At 35.5% G+C, this 24478-nt stretch overlaps 1 protein-coding gene across 1 annotated transcript in view; it reads right to left on the bottom strand.

The window, feature by feature from the left end:
- The window catches only part of LOC134262838 (protein mono-ADP-ribosyltransferase PARP14-like), a 68491-nt gene that overhangs the window by 24806 nt on the left and 19207 nt on the right, over nucleotides 1-24478 (bottom strand). The window contains exons 6-7 of the mRNA XM_062745168.1: nucleotides 8479-8721; nucleotides 8130-8366 (exon numbers count right to left, since the gene is read on the bottom strand). Of these exons, the coding sequence (XP_062601152.1) occupies nucleotides 8130-8366; nucleotides 8479-8721 (480 nt within the window). The remainder of the gene's footprint in view (nucleotides 1-8129; nucleotides 8367-8478; nucleotides 8722-24478) is intronic.

Raw genomic sequence — 24478 nt, 5'->3', positions numbered from 1 at the left:
AAACCCAAAAACTTTAAAGAAATTCTTGTTCAAAATACTATATGCTGCGAAAAATAAAATTAATACGGCTTTAATACAAAGGTATTATAGCTATATCATAAGTCCAGGGGGATGCCCGTTCGTAATTTGTCGTTTGATAAAGCTTCTTCTTACAAACATTTGTCTTAAAAATCTTCATATAATTCTCACGGGTGCTAGTGGACTGGACCCCCCCCCCCCTTAAACATCCCAGACCCAAAGCTATTTTTTAATTTCACTGTTAAAGTTCAAAGGCCTCTCGAGATATTGCTCGAAACAAAAGTGTAACAGACGGACAGAATTATAAGAGTAACGGGCAGACCGAAATAATTAATATCCCCCAACTTTCGGGGGGGGGGAGTCGGTGCAAAAATGGAAGTTTAGTGAATTGTTTTTGACATAATTTAAGATATCTGAGACCAAGTTCCATATTAGCATGTCATCATAGGACCTATCCCCCCCCCTTCCCCAGCCCCTGGAATATATATAAATCCGGGTCCAAAGATATTTTTGGGCTTTTTTCACTTATAACATTTACAATTTACAACATACAAAATTGATACCTGCAGTTAAAAAATCAGAGGTGATTTAAGATACTACGCCAGGGCATGATTTTTTTTAAGTGAATTCATTGAACTTTTTGGATTTTTCATATGAAATACATTCTAAACATGTACTAGACGATTAATTTATGAAAGTACACAAATATGAATATCTTGGGACCCGGTATATATATGTATATTGGAAGTGGGTATGGGGAGGTTGTTTGGTCTACAAGGACTTGTGATGAGCATAGGTGTGCACATACTTCTGAAGGATGCCATGACAACTAAGTGACAACTACGTTTTCATATTATTCCCACTTTTAAAAGTCCGTATATTTTATTGTCGGTATTCTGGATTCAATCTTTTTTTCTGTTTTGTTTTACAGCAGGATGGTGATTATATATTTTTTCTTACAAATGAAGCAAGTTATAATTTCGTTTATAGCTTTTATATGTATATTGGACCTTCGGTCAAAATAACTCTGTGTGTGGTCAAAAGTATAAAGTGTATCTTCTGATTTTATATTTTGACGAATAATGCATGGTTAACAAACGATGACATAGTGGAGCATAACTCAAGACAAAGAAAAGAATTTTACTATGAAAAATGTACCACCCTACTTAAATGCATATTTTTCAGCTTTTTTTTAATAATCCACACATACAAACAGATATACATTACACACGGTCGTATATACAAACGAGGTTGAGGGTTTGGGGATAAGCCCCCCACCTACCCTAATGAAGTCGATAAATAAACAACGTAAAACCGGTATTATAGAAAACTTAGCTACTGTATACTTGTGCCCACTCAATAAAAAAAATCTTTCATTTTGGCTTCCAAGAAATTGTTTGGTAGTGACTCTAAACTTTTGGTTGCCCCCCCCCCCGCCCCCAACTGAAATTGCTTGCTTCAGGCCTGTTACATTTATATAAAAAAAGCAGCCAAGATAATTTAGTTAAGATCGCCATTTAATACATCATCTAAGAAGATACCGTCTACCATGAATGCTTGTTTATTATTTTTTGAAGTGATATTTTAAAAAAATTAAAAAAGAATCTCTCTCTCTCTCTCTCTCTCTCTCTCTCTATCTCTCTCTCTCTCTCTCTCTCTCTCTCTCTCAATACAAAAAACACTATATAAAGCGCCCTACCTATTTACTTGATTGCACGGATTTATTTTCTTTTTCAAGCTATAAAAAGTAACCTTTCCCCAAATGAACAAGGCGCTCACTACGAGTAGTATGACTTTGGATTTTATACGTTTAATCACTGACGCATGACAAACGTGTTTCCTAGTCCGTCTATAGTATCATGGTGTATTTTCTTCTATTGGTTCGCTTTTTTTAAACATTGTAAGTAATTACAAAAAATTTGACATGAGCAATTTTCATATACAAAGGGGTTAAAACACTATCCGTTCTATTTTACACATATACTTATTTCTTCCGATTTTAAACTTTATATGGGTACAATCACTGGTCCCGAGAAAACTATCGAGATACGGGAAGTTAGGGAGAGTTACGTTCGTTCGTAAGATGTCGGTGTTTCTCTGTTAAGATTTTTAAACCATCCTTAAATAGTTTAATATAGACTCATGACTTAATCATTTATTACGCTATGAATTATGTTATTTTACTTTGACTCTATAATTGTTTCCTCTATTAGCATTGTGACTTCATTGCATTGTTGTTGACGTTATCAACACTGTGAATTGTTTTGAAATGTAAAACGTCTGAAGATTGATTGATTGATTGTATATTGTTTAACGTCCCTCTTGAGAATTTTTCACTCATATGGAGACGTAACCGTATGCCGGTGAAGGGCTTCAAATTTAGACCTATACTCGGCACTCAGGGCCATTGAGCAGTGAGGGTTCTTTATCGTGCCAGCGCCTACCGTGACACGGGACCTACGTTTTTAAGGTCATATCCGAAAGACCCGTGACTTTCACTTCTGATGCCGAGCGCTTGGCGAAGGAACAGTCGCTACCTTTTTTTACGTCTTAGGTTTGACGCGGCGCCGGGAACGAGAATCGAACCCAGGCCTCCCGATCACGAAGCGAACGCTCTACCACTAGGCTACCGTGAACGATAAAACGTCTGAAGAAATAATGAAAAAAGCGCTTACGTTTTACTAACATTGTTGCCTTGTCATTTTTTCTGATATAAATTACCGGACACTGTGTTTTTTTTTTTTCATTTTTGGATATATATATTTTCAAATATGTTCACCTAAAGACGGATTATGAAATCCAGAAAGCACTTGTGTTAAATGAAATTTGGAAACTGCATTTTCTTTTTCTTTTAAAATTATTTTCACCTGTGTGACATCGACTTTGGACTACTTTAAACTATATATATATATATATATATATATATATATATATATATATATATATATATATATATATATATATATATATATATATATATATATATATATATATATATATACACGTATTGTTATAACAAAAAAATCACAACACCGAAATAAACTCAACCGGTTTCATTTCCAATCTTCAGGAGTTTGACAATACAATGATTAGTTACACAAAATCATCATTCATATTGAGACGTCATAAAGCGCCAATACTTGGTCGCGCTTTAGCAAAGTTCATTATGACGTCATGATAATAAGTAAGTAAGTTATTACGGGAAATTAGATTTCTTATACAAATAGTACAGTTATTTTGCGGGTAAAAGTATATTTCTTAAATGAAATATAATTATGTTGCATTTAAAACAGGTTTATGTCTGTTTGTAAAATGTTTTTCTTTAGTTTCACGTTCATTTTCTGTAGTATCTCTTCGGAATTTGTAGAAAGGAAAAACAGTAAAATTGGGTGTTTTATTTTTGGCACTGTTTCTGATGTGTTCGCTTACGGCGGTACACTGGTATTTTGGTTCCCTAATTTGTTGTCGGTGTACGATCATTCTGTGTCTCAGGGTGTCTCCTGTCTAGCCAATAAACAGACATAAACCTGTTTTAAATGCAAAATATTAAATATTAAAAGATTTCACAGATTTTCATATAATGGTTTGTTGTTGGACCTTAAATATGCATAATCTGTTTAAAGACAATAAAGGCCATCTGTATAGATAAATAAATACCTTTTCTCTGAAAATCTGGCAGCTGATGCTCATTTTATATGTGAAGCACAATGATTTACTTATCACCGACAGTGGTCACGAAAATAACTTTTTTTTCAAACTCAGTTTTTCATCTCCAAAACATTCATTTTGTCACTATATCAGTATAAATAAATAATATATTATAAACCAGTGCACAGTCCTCAAAGGCCTTATTATGTTCTCCAAACGAAGTTGGGGAACATATTGTTTTTACTCTGTTTCTTCTTCTTATTATTATTTTTCTTCCTGGGAAAATTTTGTACGCGAGTGATCTTGTAAACTACACATCCGACTTAGGTGAAACCTTTTTAGGGTAAGTAGGCATGTTATGTAGATTTGCGGAATCAAGGCCATTTTGCGCGCACGTGCTTGCAAGACCGCGCACGTGCAAAACTTAATATGACCAATATATAATGGATATAACCGTAACTTTCCTATTTTGTGACGAAAATTAAAGTTTTGAAACTTATTGTGTAAGGATATACTAGTAGTATGCACAAGTTGACATGGTCAAAATAGCAAGATCGCACGCGCATGCACGTGCGCTTCGCTCTGATTGGCTGAAACTAAAGTCTCAATATCTTTTTTGTTTTATGATAAAATCATTTGAAATTTTCAACATAGTCATACATTAGGGAGATCTACAGCCTGTTATATAAGATTTATCACGAAAGCATGTGCATGCACATGTGCTTGCAAGAGCTTGCACGTGCAACACAAGAAATGTCCAATATAATTGATACAGACGTAACTATTTAAATAATTGATGAAATGCTTTGAAACTCATATTATAAGTATATATTAGAAGCATAGACAAAATGACATGGTCAAAAAAGTAAGAGCTAACGCGCATGCACGCGCGCTTCGCTCTGATTGGCTGAAACTAAAGTCTCAATATCTTTCTTGTTTCTTGTCATAATCTTTTGAAATTTTGAACATAGACCTACATTATGAAGATCTACAGCATGATATATAAGAATTTTCATGAAAGCATGCGCATGCCCGCGTGCTGCAATCTGATTGGTTGAAACTTTAAATAGCTATATCTCCTTCGTTTTTTGACAAAATGCTTTGAAATTTAAAACATGGTCATGCATTAGGATATCCTACAATATGATATAGAAAAAAAATCATGAAATTACGCGCATGCACGTGTGCTGCAATCTGATTGGCTTAAACTTGAAATGGCTATAACTCCCTTGTTTTTCAACCAAACAGGATGGGATTTAGAATATAGATAGATATACGGGACTCCTACAAGAAAACATGGTCATCGTACACGTGCAGGCACGTGCGTGTATTTGGAACGAGTGAAATGAAAAATACACTTGAAAGAGTGATTTTTCATACTTTTTGACTGAATGCTTATAGTGTAGACAAGATGATATGATCATAACGAACATGCATTCACATGCGCACGGGTGCAATGCTAAAATTTGAAAATAATCGGTATCCTTCTGAGAAAACGTTGTTGAAATAAAAAATGCACAAAGTTTGTCTTATTTAATGAAGCTTACAGGAAATATGGTACCAAAAAGGAGTTTACGGAGCGTTTGGGGAACATCTGTAACGGTTCCCGTTACAATTAGTACTAGTTCTTCATGCTTTGAACACTCAGCGATGTTTTTTCTTAGTGACCTGGAATCGGGTCACATTGAATGAATAGAGGTTATTTTCTAAAACTTGTAATTATATTATAAATATATATTTTTTGAAATAAATGTATTAATCCATAAATAATCTTATTGGCCAAATTATAATAATTCTGATTATTCTAAATATTCACATAAATTTACGAATAGTTTTCGTTCCGATTCTTTTCAAGTAAGTACACTTCATTTTCTCCTGTACATGGATGAGCGCTATCTCCATTGTGATGTCACAATGATATAATTGACGTCAAAACTATAGATCTACCGTTTTGATTCAAAAATAATCATTGACTGAAATAACTTTCCGTCGCTTTATGATATATGCTGGAGTGAAACATCTTTGTTCATGCCAATGTGATTAAAAAAAAATCATTTTTCAAATGTATTCCCATAAGCATGATGAGTTCACATGTTTCTTTTATTTATTGATGTACATATCTTTCCTGGTATTCTTTCAGAAGAAGTGTGTTGTGTTTCAATACGACGCATAAAACATTTTACAACAAATCTTTTACAATATATGTGCGACGATGATTGAATGTTTACGCGGTCGATGTTACTGCTGAAAATGCTAATGATCTTATAGGAGAAAACAAAATCCTCTGCCATTTTTTTTTTAGAAGATATGTCTTCTAGGCATAAGTGGTTGGTCTTCGCCGTAACACGTTTATCAAAATCGCCTGTACACTTGTATCGAGTAAATCACGCCGTCTGAATCTCTTATTGGAAATTATCTATACATAGATGAAGATCCTTTGATAAACAACAATCTTAAATAAAATTTTAATTTTAAAATGAAGATATAAACCTCAAGATATAAATCAAATTTATTTTTAATGAAATAGATTTCTAGATAGACGTGCATTGGCGTCAGAGGGGGGGGGGGGGGGGGTAGGTTCGAACTCCAGTACCAAAAATTTTCTTCCAAACACCACCACTTTCCCCATTTTTAACCTATACGAAGACGTATCTGTGGAAAGTGGGGGGGGGGGGGGGGTAAACTTACGATGATATGTTCAATGTCTATACTAAGTATATGGTTGGAAAAAAAGTGGGGGGCTACGCCCCCCCTTGCCCCCCCCCCCCCCCCGGTTCCGACGCCTATGGACGTGTCAAATCGTAAAACATGCACGTTGATAAAAAATATGATCAACACTCACCAACACTCTCAGTGCATCGTAACAATCTTTAATATCTTATACTTTCTTTACTTTAGAAAAATAATCCCCTTTTGTCAAGCGCAAACATATGACACTCCTTATTCCGGAAAAAGTTACAGCAAACATTCTTTTTTTACTCACCATATGACGTGATCACGTGACGCCGTGCAATCGCGTCCTTAACTGTCTGAATAGCCATTAGGCAGAAAGCGCTAACAGTAAAAATGAGTTTCGAGACTTGTGATTCTTGACTTTTTTCATTGGATATATATAAATAGGGCTCAGTTTCTAGACACCAGATTTCCAGGATTTTGTTTTATGCCCTAGTCATAGTTTTGTACTTATTTATGGATGCTATGGATTTTTAAAAAAAATTGTCCAAAAATAAAGTTGTCATGCTTGAAGATAACTGAAAAATCGTGTACTGATCAAAATGTAAATATTTACATGGGATGATAGGCTTATTTCTATTATTCTTGAAAAGGGAAAAATGAAACCGACAAATAAATATAGAGATACAGATAAATCCCGTAAAACAACTTCCAAGTTCAAAAAATGTTCAAACTCTGAGATGGGGTCAATATTCAACAGGGTGAATTTTCAACTTGTTGAGGTCATTAGGGATAAGAAAAAAATATCAAGCTGTTGAAAAATGACCCCGGGTAAAACTTCAACTACGTTTGGTCTCAATATTCAACGGAGAAAAAAAACCTTGGTTCAATATTCAACGTTGAAAAATGAACCCCGGGTTATTTTTAACTCGGGTCAATATTCAACGTTAAATTGCATCTTTGCCAAAATTTTCCTTTGGATATGTATAAGTTTAATTTTAAATACACATTCTGTGCAAATGAGAACACTGGCCAAGTTGCAGCTCGATGTAAACAATGTCGTTGAAAACTGGTATGCATATGAATAACAATAGAAATGTGACAAAACTGTGAGATCCCCGTCTCAAAAACTAGTTTTATTCGCATTTGGCATTATCTAATATTTTCATTTGATATGATATACCAAAACCTGCTCTTAAGATATTGTTTAACACCTAAAAACATAAACGTAATGATTTTTTTGAATTTTATATTGCGCAAAACACCGGTTACCTGATGATGCAATGTGGCGGAAAGTCTGATTTTAACACTGGTTCTGTAGAGTGATTTTTTGTATGTTGTATTCCGTCTCATTCGAAAATTGTTCACCCATGTAAAGACGTTACCATATATCGGTGATGGCATCAACTTTTGACCTTAACTCGGCACCTAGGGCCATTTAGCAGTGAGGGCCCTTTATTATGCTAGCGCCTGCAGTGACACGGAACCTGGGTGTTTAAAGACTCATACGCAGAATCTGCAACTATCACATTAAGTGCTGAGCGTATGGCGAAGGAACAGTTACTATCCATTTCTCAGTCGACTCTGTTCAGTCGCGACCGAGTCAAACTCACGACCTCCCGATCACGGAGAGGGTGCTCTGCTGACTAACCTACCATGAACGGTCTGGTTCTGTACACGAAGAAAAAACTGAAGAAAGTTTAAAATAATGACAGACATTGACAAACTTCAATCAACCCTTGACTCAGTTAACTAATAATGTACAAATAATTAAATAAACAAACAATAACCTGTTGGATTTTCAAACAGAACCACACAGTATCCGTCTTCTGGATGGTAATCTACTTCCTCCACCTCACCACCTCCACTTCTTTTCTTGTTACAGAAGAAATTCTCCACCGTATCATATGTGATGCTTTCATCAATGTCTTGAGCATACACCGATCTACATTTCTCTACCATTTGTATGAGCAATGACTTGCCATTGAGTTTTCTGGAGTTGCAGCGTTTTAACATCTTGGGAAAATCTGATATCAAATAAAAAAAGACATTGCAAAACCGACTTAAAAAGTAACATCATATTGAATACGCATCAAGACTTCAAATCTTACACGATCAAGCATTAATTATTCTATTTACCTGGTTTCTCCTCAAACACTATTATTACTGTATCAGGTTTTGCTCCTCGGACCACATCTATCGGATCCACCCCAGCAGCTGGCCCCAAATAATTCATCAGTGTGTCGTCAGTTGTCCCTGGGTTAATTCTGCTTACCAGCACTTTATCCATCTCCCATATTTCAGGTACATTTTCGTCATTTTTTTTAATTGTTAATTTCTGTCCACCTATCGTTTGCTTCCTCTGTAAGCAGGATTTGGCATCTGATGAAATAAATAAAATTCAATTCTGTGTTCCCGACATTAGCAGTAATTTTTAGCTATACCAACTCAATACCTAGGTATTGTTAATCACAATATGATACTGGCAAATTCCAAACACTATAAGGTTATAATTCAAGGATTTTATGTCCAGTAACAAACATACATTGCAAAATCACATTTAAAGGAACTTATTGTAATCATTAAATTGAATTAACAAATAAGTAAGTAAGTAAATTTTATTTATTGTCGGACTATATACACATACCAGGAACATTACAGGAATTCAAAAGTATGGAACGCCGTCACTGCCTTATAGCAGAACACTACTATTGCATTGTGTCAACTTTCCATTTCATTATGTCAACACTTAGTGACATTTACTTATAGTACTATTGCATTGAGTCATTTTTCCAGTATATTATGTCAACTCTTTATGACATTTACACACACTACTATTGCGTTATGTCAACTTTTCAGTACATTGTATGAAATCTTTATGGCATTTTCACACACTACTATTGCGTTATGTCAACTTTCCATAACATTATGTCAAGTCTGTATGGCATTAACTCACACTTCAATTACATTGCGCCAATCTATCATTGAATTATATCAGCTTTTTATGACATTAAGTCAAAAAAATTCTACGTGGTGTAAAGATGTTTTTATATAATTTCAACTCATTGTTACATTATGTGCACTTCCTACTATTTGGTCTAAGTAGTCCATTGCATGATGTGAATTTATCTTTAATTCAATATCAAGTCGCTATGACACGATGTCAGATTTTCATTAGATGTTGTGAAAAAATTGTTACATGTAGGTAATTTCTTACTACACTGTGTCATCAATATGCTACATGACCACGGGAATCAATTACAGGATGTCAATTTTCCCTTACTATTTGACAAATCATTACTATGTAATGCCATTGTATCTTTACATTGTGTCTAAAATGCTTAGCCGCTTGTCAGTATATCTTATAATATTTCAACCCTTTATTGTGTGACATAAGGTTTAGGTGATGCCTCAAAGTTCGTTTTGTGTTTTCAATATTACATGCACAGATGTTAAACATGGAAATAATTTTAATTAAACATATCAAATATTAAATTATACACAAAACTTAATTAATCCTAAATTAAATATCAGTTTAAAACTTATAGATAGGATCATGTTCCAGTGGAATCTTTTTTAACAATTGTTTTTTAAAGTCGAAATTAATGGCTGTTTAATCTCATAATGATCGCAAATCAAATAGTATGTGTCATGCAGCAATATTTTCGTTTTTATTAAACATATGGTAATCGTTAATTCCGTCCGTCCGTCTGTACGTCCGTCCGTCTGTTACGCTTTGGGGTACCCATCTCTTATCCGCAACTCCTCTCATACCACTGAATGAAATTTGATAAAACTTTCACAGAATCTTTATTACATATTGCCATTGTGCACCTCCTATTTTACTTTTTGATTTGACAAATATTTTGGATTTTCCAGAGAAAACCATGGAGACTGTCATTATATTCATATGGGAGGCGGGAGGGGTATTATTTAGTGAGCTCATTGCTCACAGTACCTCTAGTTTTGAATTGTTTTGAAAAGTCCGAAACTTCTGACCTAACTACAAAACACTGTCCTACAATTGTTTAATAAGCTTTTTATCAGTCTTTAGTTCTCCTTTTTATAAAGGTGTAAACACATCGTATTTCATACGTGAATTGGTGGGTGGGTGGGGAGAGGGGGGATCCCGCCCTCCCCTCTTAAGTGACCAAACTATGCCGGTATGAAATTAATCAGCTGGTTTTACTTTGTAGGATATTGCATTAGTTTCATATAAAGTATAACTGAAATAAGTTGAAAACTGAAAAAAAAACAACAAACAAACAAACCAAAAAAAAAGCCCAAGAGCTTTCAAGCTTTTACCCCCCTTGTCCCCAACTTAGACACCATACCGTCCCCCTATAGCTACTCTTTTCAAGAACCCAAGATCGCCACTGATACGTGCCCATGTTTACCGAGGCATGGTCAATTGATTTAAGTGAGGGACTGGTAGGTTTTTGTATCAAAATGATGGTTCTGGAATGGTTGAAAAATGACTAATTTCAGTGACATTACATCGTTTTTGAAAGTTGGGGGAGGTTTTTCATCCAGAAAAAATTAACGTACAAGAAAAAGCAAAAAAACAAATTGTCCAAACTCGAAAGTCCTATTTCGTGTGAAAGGGGGGATCCAACTTCGATCAGTCCTAAATTTTTTTTCCAAATATACTACATTGCCCTTATACTTCAGCAAAAAGTGGAGCGAAATTTCAATAAACATTTTCTATGAGGAAGTTATGTCGGAAAAAAGAGGAAGCCAGACCCCCTCTCATATAATGAGTCTGTAGTTCGTCCTATTTAATCAGGACTCCCCCTTCCCAGTCGTGAAAACACGGTTATCAACTTTGACATAATATAAATGTATTTTACAGCACGTAATGAACATTTGTAATCAACATGATAAAGAGTTAATATAGGATTAAACGTTCTTTTTTCAGAATTCATCGATGTGTAAACTCTGCCTTTTTACTCACAAACTGAATAAAAGTGCAAAGCACTTTTATGTAAAGTTTGTGAGTAAAAAGGCAGAGTATACACATCAATAAGTTCTGAAAAAAGAACGTTTAATTCTCATAATTCCAATTACGATGTTTTTAAATTATTAAAATTATTTCTCTTTGAGGCCGCCATACAATCCGTTGCTTTGTACGGCGTAGGAATATTTTATGCCGCAAAGAAACGTATACAAGATGAATATAGATAAAATCCAACTTTACTTGTCAAAACAATCAATAAATAAACTTATAAAAACTCATTGAATGTTGAATAAGTCAACAAATATTGTAAATACGCGTATTCTCCAAAATAATTCGTCCTTGACCATGGCAATGTTGACGTCATGACGAAAGTTGCAAACCGACGACGTCCTCGATTTGCTCCGATTCGTTCAGATTAAGGGAGAATATGGGATCTCTAGGATGTAAATAGGCCTATATGAATTTGATGCTGAAAAGGCAAGAGTCTGAGGTACGTTTCTTTTCCCTATCACAACGATACCAACTGAGCTGATAGGGAACGCAGGGGCGTATCTTGAACTGAAGTTCTAGTGAGGCAAAGCTATTATGGCCGGGGGCTTAGGGGCCGCCCTAGGCCCCAAGCAGGTCCAGAGCGGAGCCCTGGTGGGGGGTTTAGGGGGCGAAGCCCCCCCCCCCCCGACGGAAATTGAATTTGTTGGTTTTACAATGTAAAAATGGCACTTGTCCTGGACAGAAATTACGTGATTTTTCCGCTTTTATGACTTGCAACTTTCATATGATACAATATGTACAAATTGTATTTCAAAATATTTGATAGAGTAAAAAATGTTTATTCAAACTTTTTTCTCATTTTGGGAGAAAAATACATATTTTATTTTTCTATTTTTGAAATATTAAAATGTAATTGAATTGGGCATCATTTGGAAAGATAATGAAATTATTCAATAGTTTACAGGGTTTGTGAAATACGTGATGCCGATTTTAGACTTTCATTTTTCCTTTTCCATATAAAAAGGGTGTCAGCTTTGCCTGCCCCTTGTTTTGTGGTCCATATTTATTTTCCCCAAAAATACTTTATAGAGCCCGATCTCATGAATTTTGACTCAGAACCACTACAATAATTTATAGATTTATCTAAATCATGATTAATAAAGCAATGATGATTTAAGAAATAAATTATAACAAGCAAATTCAAAGAATTGTGGTCCCCCGCTTTCGGTGTCTTTGTGGGTGAGATGTTATTTTTTATGACGTATTGTGTGTAATATGAACATCCTATCTTATGTCATTTATTTAGAAAGTTACATTGAAGTTGATTTTTTTGAAGGATGAAAACCCTAATCCTGACCGTTAAAAAGTTATGGCCAAAGTAAAATGTTTTTTAAAAGTAGGTCAACTCCAAGGTCAAGATCAAAGGGTCAAAGTTGTTGATATCCAATGAAAGATTTTCTCACAAGGATAACATATGTTAAGTATGAAAGCCCTATAGCCCTTACTGTTCAAAAGTTATGGTCAAGGTTAAAGTTTATTTCACAAGTACGTAAATCTTTAAGGTAAAAAGGTCAAGGTTGTTGATATCCGATGAAAGGACTTGCCACAAAAAATACATATATGAAATATAAAAGTCCTAGTATCTACTGTTCAAAAGTTGTGACCAAAGTTATAGTTTATTTAAAAAGTAGTTAAAACTCCAATGTCAAGGTCAAAGGGTAAAAGTTGTTGGTATCCAATGAAAGGTCTTCTCAAAAGGATATCTTATGTGAAGCACGAAAGCCTTAGCCCTCGCCCTTCAAAAGTTATGGTCAAGGTTAAGTTTTTTCATAAGTACATAAATCTCCAAGGTCAAAAGGTCAAGGTTGTTGGTATCCAATGCAATGTCTTGCCACAAGAAATACATATGTGAAATATAAAAGTCCTAGTATCTACTGTTCAAAAGTTGTGACCAAGGTTAAAGTTTTTTAAAAGTAGTTTAAACTCCAGGGTCAAGGTCAAAGGGTAAAAGTTGTTGGTATCCAATGAAAGGTCTTCTCACAAAGACTATATATGTGAAGTACAAAAGCCTTAGTCCTCACTGTTCAAAAGTTATGGTAAAGGTTAAAGTTTTTTCATAAGTACGCAAATCTCCAAGGTCAAGGTCAAAAGGTCAAGGTTGTTGTTATCCAATGAAAGACGTTGCCACAAACAATATATATGTGACATATGAAAGTCCTAGTACCTACTATTCAAAAGTTATGGCCAAAGTAAAAGTTTGGAATTTTTGTGTAAAACTGGCTCAAACTCCAAGGTCAAGGTCAAAAGGTCAAATTTGGTGGTACCCAAAGAAAGGTCTTGTCACAAGGAATACACATGTGAAATATGAAAGTCATAGCTCCACTAAATCAAAAGTTATGGGCAAGGTTAAAGTTTTTGTGACGGACAGACTGACGGACAGACAGACAGACGAATGATATTTATTGTCCCCTCGCTTTCGCGAAAGCGGGGGACAATATATCCTGCGATGAATTATCAATTTATTATGGGAAGGGGAATGTTGCTGAAAATCTTGTGAGGCAGTTGCCTCATTGCAACAATGGAAGCTACGCCCCTGTGAACGTCAAGAAAATGACTCCATGATCATGATGATCAGCGATTTCAAAAATTCATTGATGTGTAAACTTTTTCTTGAATTTATTCTCGTCCAATCAAAACACAAGGAATCAATAAATAAAATTAAGATTAAAATTATCACAATGTAAAGATGATTTGAAATAACGTAAGAAAGAGCTAACATATTCTCATTAAATATCCACATAACGGAATGGATTTTTGACATAATGTTATATTGGTTTGATATAAAATGGAACACCTGGACTGTCTTCAAAATGTATGCTCACAATATATAATAAAACTTTCTACATCACGTAATATAGAACTGGCATTAAGGTATGATGTATTCACCTCAGATTATGATGATCTCGGCGTAAAATAAAGATACATTAACATCACGTAATAATGGTTTGTTATAAAAGAAAAATACATTCACAAAAGAGAATGGACTTTGACTTAACGTTATGATAAATCTAAGCATAGAACACATGTAAAACGAATTAACTTGACGTAATGAAATTTTGACCGCACATATTAAAGAAATGAAATAATATAAAGAAATTTTCATTCCACATATGAAAGTTTTAACACAATGTAAACATATTTTTACTCCACATAATGAACTTCGGACTTCAAGTTATAAAGTGCTGACATAATGGAAGAAAGTGTATACATGTACATCATGTAATGCAGCATTGGCATGATGTAAAGATATTTTTACATCACCCCATAAAAAGTTGACATAACGTAACTATATGTTCACATCACGTAATGATAAATTGACATAATGAGTGCATAGTTTTATGCTATAAGGCAGTGATGGCGTTCCATACAAAAGTCTATGGTCTATACGATATTATTTTGTTTGTGATAAACATGTTTCTTCTGAATTATCCAGCCATTAATTATATTACCGACGTCCAGGAGGCGCTCAGTTATTTAATATGAAATTTGAAGTCGTCATTCTTTTCTGCGGATTAAAACAATTTCAAAACATATTTATTTTAGTAATTGAAATATTACATACGTATGGAGATAACGAACAGTATTTAAGATCAAAAGTTCAAAAACATTATAGAATAGGAACAGAGCAACGCGGACCCCCGAGACATCAGAGGTGAGATCAGGTGCCATGGAGGAGTGAGGATCCCCTGTCGACCGGTCACACCCGCCGTGTGCTCCTTGTCATGAACTGGAAATAACGAAAAAAATCCGTCGTCAATTCAGTGTATAAATAATGGACTAACTTTTGGTACGAAAAACGTCAGTCAGCATTTGACTCAATGATTAATTATTTTTGCTGACAAAATGCAAGGTCATTATATCGACCGTAGAACTAATGAAATGATGACTTTAAATGAGGCTGCTGATATTCTTGTTTCATTAAATTCTTTGTCAATAATTTACCTTGTTGTAGAAAGTGTTAATACGTAGAGCTTACTCTTGCGTATAGAATCAACTGAGATACATAAATTTGTATGCAATACGTTATATTTCCTTTATAGAAGAGTTATACTTCTTAATGCACCCTCTTGTGAAAAAGTCGGAAAATGTACAAATCTCGGGGGATTACATATACATGTAAACAATATGTTGAAGGTCGTTAAACACATCCTATCAAAATGAAAACGAAATATTTTATTGCTCTGGATTTTATATATACACCAATAGTAGGAATGACAACGATATCAATTTATATCTATAATTGATGATCGTTTGTATCTATTTATCTTATGGTATCATCTAAAAACAATATACACGCATCTGAAATGTCGTATTTTTATAAATGGATTATTATAAATCTAGAGTTCTAGCTCTCTTGCACGTTTTTAGGTCCTCTATTCTTTGAATAGAATGACAAGTACATTTAACATTTAAAATTTGAACTGATTTTGGCATGTTTTGTACTATCTGCAACCCATGCTGTCCAAGTCAGACGACCAAACGCGCCTCTAATTCTGAAGAGTTCACTAATGGAAATACATCGTATAATATTGCCGCTATTTAAAAAGTAGTTAAAACTCCTAGGTCAAGGTCAAAGGTTCAAAGTTCTTGGTAGCCAATCTATGTGAAGTACAAAAGCCCTAGCCCTTACCGTTTAAAAGTTATGGTCAAGATTAAAGTTTCTTCATAAGTACGTAATTTCCAAGGTCAAAAGGTCAAAGTTGTTGGTATCCAATGAAAGGTCTTGTCAGAAAGAATACAAATGAGAAATATGAAAGTCCTAGTATCTACCGGTCAAAAATTGTGACCAAGGTTAAAGTTTTAAAAAGTAGCTTAAAATCCATGGTCAAGGTCAAAGGGTCAAAGTTCTTGGTATCCAATGAAAGGTCTTCTCACAAAAATTACATATGTAAAGTATAAGAGCCCTAGCCCTTACCGTTTAAAATATATGGTCAAGGTTAAAGTTTTTTTCATAAGTATGTAGTCTCCAAGGTCAAGGTCAAAAGGTCAAAGTTGTTGGTATCCTATGAAAATTCTTGCTACAAAGAATACATATGTGAAATATGAAACTCCTAGTACCTACCATTCAAAGTTATTGCCAAAGTAAAAGTTTGGAATTTTTGTGTAAAAGTGGGTCAAACTCTAAGGTCAAGGTCAAAAGGTCAAATTTGGTGGTATCCAAAGAAAGGCTTTGTCACAAGAAATACACATGTGAAATATGAAAGTCATAGCTCTACTGAATCAAAAGTTATGGGCAAGGTTAAAGTTTTAGTGACGGACGGACAGGTAGACAGCTAGACGGAGACATACGAACAGACGAATGAGATTTAATGTCCCCTCGCTATCGCGAAAGCGGGGGGCAATAAGTTGTATAAAAATAGAATATATCTTCAGACTTATAAAACTTATCCAAGATTATAATTAAGAAGAGAAAAAAATGGGGCAACGGAGCATCGTCAATATTGTTTAATTTACTAATGTTAATTTTCTAGATATGGACTTGATTTAAAAAAGCAGAAAACCATGACGTTGGAGGAATCACGGAGCAGCGAGTAGCAACAAAATTTTGCTAAACATTTGAATAACTTCTTTAAAAATTTAAAAAGGATTTTGTATAAACAAGGAAATGTATGAAAAATATGTCATGTATTTTTATAAAATGATAAGTACAATTTGTGCGTGGTAGCGAGTTTGAATCGGACAATATATGGTATGCAAATAAACAATTTATAGTTGAAAATATTGTCAAAAGAGTTAGGAACGTCATCAAACGCTATGTACGTCTCACTGTTGCGGATTTAAAAGAGTTACGTGGTAAAGAATTAAATAGCACTGATAATCCAGTTCGACCTAGCTATTTGCAAAATTGTTAGCAAATTAGGTATCAAGTGTTATGGATACGTTTTCATGAATAAATATGACACGACAAACCGTGTATGAAATAAAAAAAAAACAAAGAGTAATTGTGAGAAACTTTTTCGACATTGTTTTGGCGTTTCGGTGTTGGTTAACCGTGCTCCGTAGTAACAAAACATGTTGCATTAATTGGCTAACATGAGATCTGTTTTTCAAATGGAATGAAACTTTACACTTCGATAAAATAGATTTTCTTATATATGAAAATGTGTTGATCTATTATCTCGTAATGATAAAATGACGATGAGGAACATTATCTACGTATAAGTTTTTTTAAATGACCCTCGTACATAAGCAATTTTATTTTCTCTATTTAAACAGTAATGGGCAACATTTTCACCTTCAGGTCCAAAAAATCGCTTCGCCTCGCCCAATACGGATTTCCATTTCACACCCTGTATGAATCCGTGTTAGGTCACTAACTGACTGTAACCAATAATCTTTATCTAATAAAAGGGAATTACAGATTTTCAGACTGGACAAAACATTTTATAACCCCCCCCCCACATTTTTAATATCACATATATAGATAGTAAGAACGGAATGTTACTATAGTATCTACGAAACAATCAATTGTAAATTATAGTTTAAATATTAGCATCTATTTGTGTAAACAAAATAGATGCCTTCATTTTACGAGAAAATTATATTTGAAGGGACCTGTATACAAGTTTATAGGTCCCAAGTATTTGCTATTTGAACGTTGGCTTTTAAGGGTTGGGTTTGGTTGACACATCAAGTGTAGTACATGTATTTATATGGTCGAGTTTGTTCTGCACATTCCTTTCTCCTGAACCTTTCGAAGGTAAAGACGCATAACAATTGCTTGCAATAAAATACATGAAATATTGTTTGTAACTTTAAAAATCCGCCCTCCCACTACCTTCTCTAGAATATTCCGTTTACGATAAGTAAAGAATGATATTCTGCTGCTTGGTTTTTTGCTTTATTTTGTAGTGAAACAGGAATGAATACCTAATACCCATAGAAAATATATCCTGGTGCTGTTTAAGGAGAGTGAAGAATATACCACATGATGCCTACATCAAGTCCATTGCCAGCTTTAAGGATTGTGCTAAACATGCATTTAACTGTCTCTGTGCAATATGCCTACCGAATAGTGTTGAAAAATTAGAAACATTCTATCGTTTATAAAATCAAATCGGTAGCATACAGTCGATCATAGGATTGAAATTTTGAACTAAAAGAAACCGTCTTAGCACTTTTTCAAGGAGAAGTCCTGAGAATGAAGCTTCTGCGCACACCAAGTCAACTGATAACTGAATGTTTGTGTGAAACTTGTAATAAACTGTCACCTTGTTGAAATGCTAATGCTAGTGTAAACTAAGCTAATATGCTTACTCTTGGTGACAGTAATATATACTTTAGAACTGTACTACATCATGCAGGTTTGAAATATGAAAAATGTTGATATTTGAAGTTTGAGATGTTTGATCTATGAAGTTTGAGATATTAATGATATATACAAGATTTGATAAAATAAGTTGATATGCTTGATATTTGGAATTTGAGATATGACTTATTTATTGATTGATTTGAACAGTTTGTATGTGTGCTGACCCTCCGCGGTTAACCCTAGACGGTTAGAAAAAAGAAACGCACATTGTTGATGTTTGACCTTGGTGGGTTTGCCCAATAGAAATGGCGTCCCACAATTTTGTATTGTGCCACGGCCAATACTCGCCTCAATAAATAATTATAAATTCTATATTTAGTTTTGTGTCATTTTTCTCTGTATAAATAATTACATCCACTGAATATTTTCTCCTTTATTTCTTAAGAAAACCCATTGCGTTAATCACTGCAGGAACTACATTAGGCACGTCACTGTAGAGTTTGTAGTTTTGTGTAATTACTTTATGTACGGAAGATAACTCTATCTTGTATGTGTTTCTATATATAGAGTTATTGCCCTTGTCTTTGTCTTAGTTCCGGTTCAATAAATGGATGTTGTCTTCAATGACGAGTGTTTTATAATCTGGTTTAATCCGAATGTGTAGCCGGTGGAACGCTACATAAAATTGGCGACGAGGATATTTAACTTTGAGAAATTACAATGGCCAGTGTTTTGGTTCCAGATGTGCAAGCAATCCCGCATTTTGATGTTGCAGATGTGACAGGCATTGCATCAAAATGGAAAAGATGGCGTCGGGCATTCGAACTCTACGCTAAAAGCAAAGGCGTAAAGGAAGCTGATCAAGCTAAAGCGTTGCTTCTCCATACAGCGGGAATGGAAGTGCAAGATATATTCTTTACATTACCGGAGGGAGAAGGAGAGGATGAGTACGCCAAAGCCGTGAACGCCTTGGACAAATACTTCAAACCTCAGGCAAATGTTCCGAAAAAGACAAACAGTAAATGTTTTAGTTGTGGTTATGAAGGACACTTGCGGAATGACCCCAAATGCCCAGCAAGGGGAAAGAAGTGTCATAAGTGTAAGCAGACTGGACATTTTGAGAAAATGTGTAAAACCAAAGACCGTGGAGAAAAGCGGAAACCAGGCAAAATTCATCACATTACGGACCAGTCAGGCCAGAGTGATGAAGACAAAGTGTACGCATTTCGTGTCCACCAAAATTCTGCGTTAAATGACAGCCTGCTTGTGAACGTTGGTAATGTTGACCTCAGCATGATTATTGACTCAGGGGCGAGCTGAAATATAATGGGAATGCCATTATGGAACTATCTGAAGAAAAACCACATAAACTGTGTTTCGTCCAAAGTTGAGAAAAAACGCTATGCTTATGGAAGTCAACAACCTCTGAAAGTGGCTGGGATCTTCACAGCAACTGTGAAATACAACCAAACCGTCATTACGGATGTGGAATTCGTGGTCATTGAGGGAGAAGGACAAGCCTTACTTGGTCGAGATACAGCTGTGCAGTTGGGCGTGTTACAGATTGTTAGCAGTGTTAGTGAAGCTGTCAATCTGGACAACAGAACTGTTTTTGAGAAATACCCTAATGGCTTCAAAGGTGTAGGAAAGCTGAAATCCTTTCAACTAGAAATACCAATCGACCCAGATGTTGAGCCAGTAATACAGCCTATGAGACGTATACCCTACAGTTTGCGCGACAAACTCGACAGGAAATTGGATGAGCTACTCGATTTGGACATCATTGAACGCGTTGACAAGCCATGTGCGTGGGTGTCTCCAGTGGTTTGTGTACCCAAACATTCAGGTGATGACATTCGACTCTGTGTGGACATGCGCAAGGTCAATACTGCTGTGCAACGAGTCCGTCACCCTATTCCGACAACTGATGAAATTTTGCATGAAATGAATGGTAGTACTGTTTTTAGCAAACTTGATGTTACTTGGGCATATCACCAGATTGAGTTAAAACCAGAATCTCGAGAAAGTACTACTTTTGTAACACATAAGGGTTTATTTAGATACAAACGTCTTATGTTTGGCATTAGTTGTGCCCCAGAAATGTACTGTGGTTTCATCAATATTCGTTGAGCACCAATTTTCGTGGATTTCGTTGTTGAGCAGATCCACGAATTCAAATGTTCATCGAATTACGAAATATGACATTCACTTGTATAGAAAATGCTTTTGTCCACGAAATTACGTATCCTCAAAACTGTCTTTTTTACAAAATCCACGAAAATTGATGCCAACGAAAATTGATGAAACCACAGTATCAAAAGGTCAAGTAACAAGTGTTGCAAGGGTGTGAGGGGGTGCACAATATTATGGATGATATCATTGTACATGCAAGTAGTCAAGAAAAAACATGATAGATGTCTTGAAAATGTTGTGAGAGTGTTGTATGAAAAGGGGCTTACCCTTAACAGGGACAAATGTGAGTTGAATATGTCAGAAGTTTTATTTATGGGTCATGTTTTGTCTGGTCGTGGCATAGCTCCGTCTGATGCCAAAGTCAAAGCCGTTGTCGAAGCACGCGAACCGAAAACTTAGAGTGAAGTGCGCAGTTTCTTAGGGCTTGTAAACTATAGTTCGAGATTTATTCCAGATCTAGCAACGGTAGCAGCTCCGCTACGAGAGTTGACGCGGAAGAATTCAGTTTTTAGATGGGGAAAATCTGAACAAGAGTCATTTGTAGAATTGAAGCGTCGTCTGGCAGATGCCAAAACGTTGGGTTACTATGACAAATCTGCGCCGACTAAAGTCATAGCTGATGCTAGTCCTGTAGGACTCGGGGCGGTGCTGGTGCAAGAGCAAAATGGAAAACATCGAGTTCTTTCGTACGCGAGCCGTAGTCTAAGTGATACGGAACGTCGCTATTCGCAGACAGAGAAAGAGGCCCTAGCCTTAGTTTGGGCATGCGAAAGGTTTCATGTTTATTTGTACGGTACAGAGTTTGAGGTACTCACTGATCACAAGCCGCTTGAATGTATATATTCTCCGAAGTCGAAAGTCTGTGCTAGAATAGAACGATGGGTGCTTCGAATGCAACCATACACATATAAAGTTCGGTACATTCCTGGTCCAAGGAATATCGCAGATACACTTTCGTGTCTTGTTAAGAATGACCCTGCTCAAAAGTCGCTTGATTTGGAGGATGCTTATGTGAGGTTTGTAGCTAAAGAAGCTACCCCGATGGCGATGACAACACGTGAGATCGAGAGAGTGTCAGAGAATGATCCAGAACTGTGTGCTATAAGAGAGTGTCTTGTAAGCCAGCAATGGCATCGTATGGAATTTAAGCAATATTTGCCAGTGCGTACTGAGTTGTGTTCGATTGGTAAGTTAGTATTGCGTGGTACGCGAATTGTTATACACTTACAGTTGCGTAATCAGGTTCTTGAGCTTGCGCATGAAGGCCATCCTGGCAATGTTGCAATGAAATCTCTGATTAGAAGTAAAGTATGGTGGCCGGGGTTGGATAAAAGTGTTGAAAAATTTTGCAAAAGTTGTTATGGTTGCCAGTTAGTGGGTCAACCGAGTAAACCTGAACCGATGAAGCGCACTGAATTGCCTTCCGCACCATGGCTACATCTTGCCGCTGATCTTTTAGGGCCGTTGCCAAGTAAAGATCATATATTTGTGCTTGTAGACTATTACAGTCGATATTTTGAGGTCGCGATTACGAAAAATATTTTGTCAGAGAATATAACAGGTCTCATATCGAAGTTCTGTTTAACTCATGGATTGCCGTATTCAATCCACACCGACAATGGTCCACAGTTTGTTAGCGAACATTTTAAGAATTACATGTTTGAAAATGGCATTGTTCATCATAAAACAACCCCCTATGGCCACAGGCAAACAGCGAGGTTGAGCGACAGAATAGGTCAATTATAAAACGTGTTCGGATTGCATTTGCCGAAGGCCGAGATTTGAAATCTGAACTTGACAAATTTCTTGTGATGTATCGAAATACTAGTACACCACATTCGACAACTGGTGTTTGTCCGTCTCAGTTACTTTTCGGGCGTTAACTCCGCACGAAGTTGCCTGAGCTTTTTGACTATAATGTTGATGACCTTGAAGTACGCGACCGCGATGCAGAAAGGAAGGAGAAGGGTAAAATGTATTCAGATAAACGTCGTATGGCAGCCGAAACCGATATTCGTGCAGGTGACCAAGTTCTTGTGAAACAAGACCGTGAAAATAAGTTGTCTACTCCATTTAACAAGTCACCTTTTAAAGTTGTTAAGATGAACGGCAACAGTGCAATTGTTGAATCAGATCAAGGGGTACAATACAAGCGAAATGTTACTCATTTAAAGAAATTTAATGAGAGAGAGATTGAGAGTGTGTGTACATCAAATGATTTACAATGTAATGAGTCACAATCTATTGTTGATGATGAAGTTCTTGATGATAACTCTGAAATGAAACTTGATACAAATGCTGATAGTAAGTCAGAGAGTGATTGTAGTTCTGCACCTGTTAATGTTGCGAATGATGCAAGTGTCCAAAATACTGATCTGAATGTCAATCAACGACCTGTTAGAAACAAGAGACTTCCGTCAAGATTTGAAGGATTTGAAATGTATTAGTGGAAAATATCGTGTGTTAACTGGATCATGTACTATATCATCTGAGTGTGCATTTGTTATGCATGTTTTCACCATTTATGTTTGTTATTTTTCTTTTGGAAAAAAAATCATATGATTTCTGTTGATACTAAGTAGTATGCCTTAAGTGTGAATTGTATTAGATAGTTCTGGATGAAAATTATGTTTCTGAGCGAGAAAGGAAGGGTTGTAGAGTTTGTAGTATTGTGTAATTACTTTATGTACGGAAGATAACTCTATCCTGTATGTGTTTCTATATATAGAGTTATTGCCCTTGTCTTTGTCTTAGTTCCGGTTCAATAAATGGATGTTGTCTTGAATGACGAGTGTTTTATAATCTGGTTTAATCTGAATGTATAGCCGGTGGAACGCTACAGTCACATGTACAGATTTCTTGATCAGTGGCTGTTAATGTAACGTATAAAGACGTTCGCATCATTAATACAATAATCAAACTTTTTAATCCTTCTCTTTAAATGATTATTTAAACAGATATGAATATAATAGGGACTTCCGGTAATGTCCGTGTGTGGTATATACGCTTAGTGGGCTCCTTAGAAAGGCAAGTGTTTTATGTGTCTTAAAATTCTTGTGTAATGTGGGCAACAACGTTAACGTTATGATAAAAAACATTGGGTGTATGCAGTTGCCGTCTCATGACAATTTTTAGACACATAGTGTACCGAAGCGTTGGATATTTAAGAGTTGAGCGTCGTGTGAACTGTGAGATAGAGTGAGTGATAAGTATTCATGTAAATGTCTTATTCGCCACTTCCGCCTAAATCGCGTCACGTTTTCTCGCATGTTCGGTAAAGTAGGGCTGAGCGCTATTTTTAGACAAAATACTTAGTATTTTCCCAATCTATTTTTATCTTTGTGTTGTAACGCTAAAATTGATGACGTATACACAATATTTTTGTCGTCTGCTGTCAGTATAGTAAACTATGTAAATACCGTTGTTTAGTAATGTGTCGTAAGGGTAAAGAACTCAGTGTAGAAGTCAGGGAACTTATCATAAACTCGTACAAAGTTAATAAAGATGTGTCAAATTTATCAAGGATCTACGGTGAGAAGTGTTATATAAAAATTTAATCAACATCTTGATGTAAAAAATCGTCCAGGAAGAGGCCGGAAGTCTTTATTCACAGAAAGGGACACTCACAAACTTTCTCGGGTTATGAAGGAGAACAGACGACAATCTTACAAAGATATTACTGGCAT

This window comes from Saccostrea cucullata, unplaced genomic scaffold (genome assembly GCF_032062105.1).
Source record: "Saccostrea cucullata isolate Sc308-1 unplaced genomic scaffold, CSIRO_AGI_Scuc_v1 ctg592, whole genome shotgun sequence".
NCBI lineage: Eukaryota > Metazoa > Mollusca > Bivalvia > Ostreida > Ostreidae > Saccostrea > Saccostrea cuccullata.
Note: the sequence above shows the minus strand (reverse complement) of the source record. Positions and strands in the feature narration are given on the sequence as shown.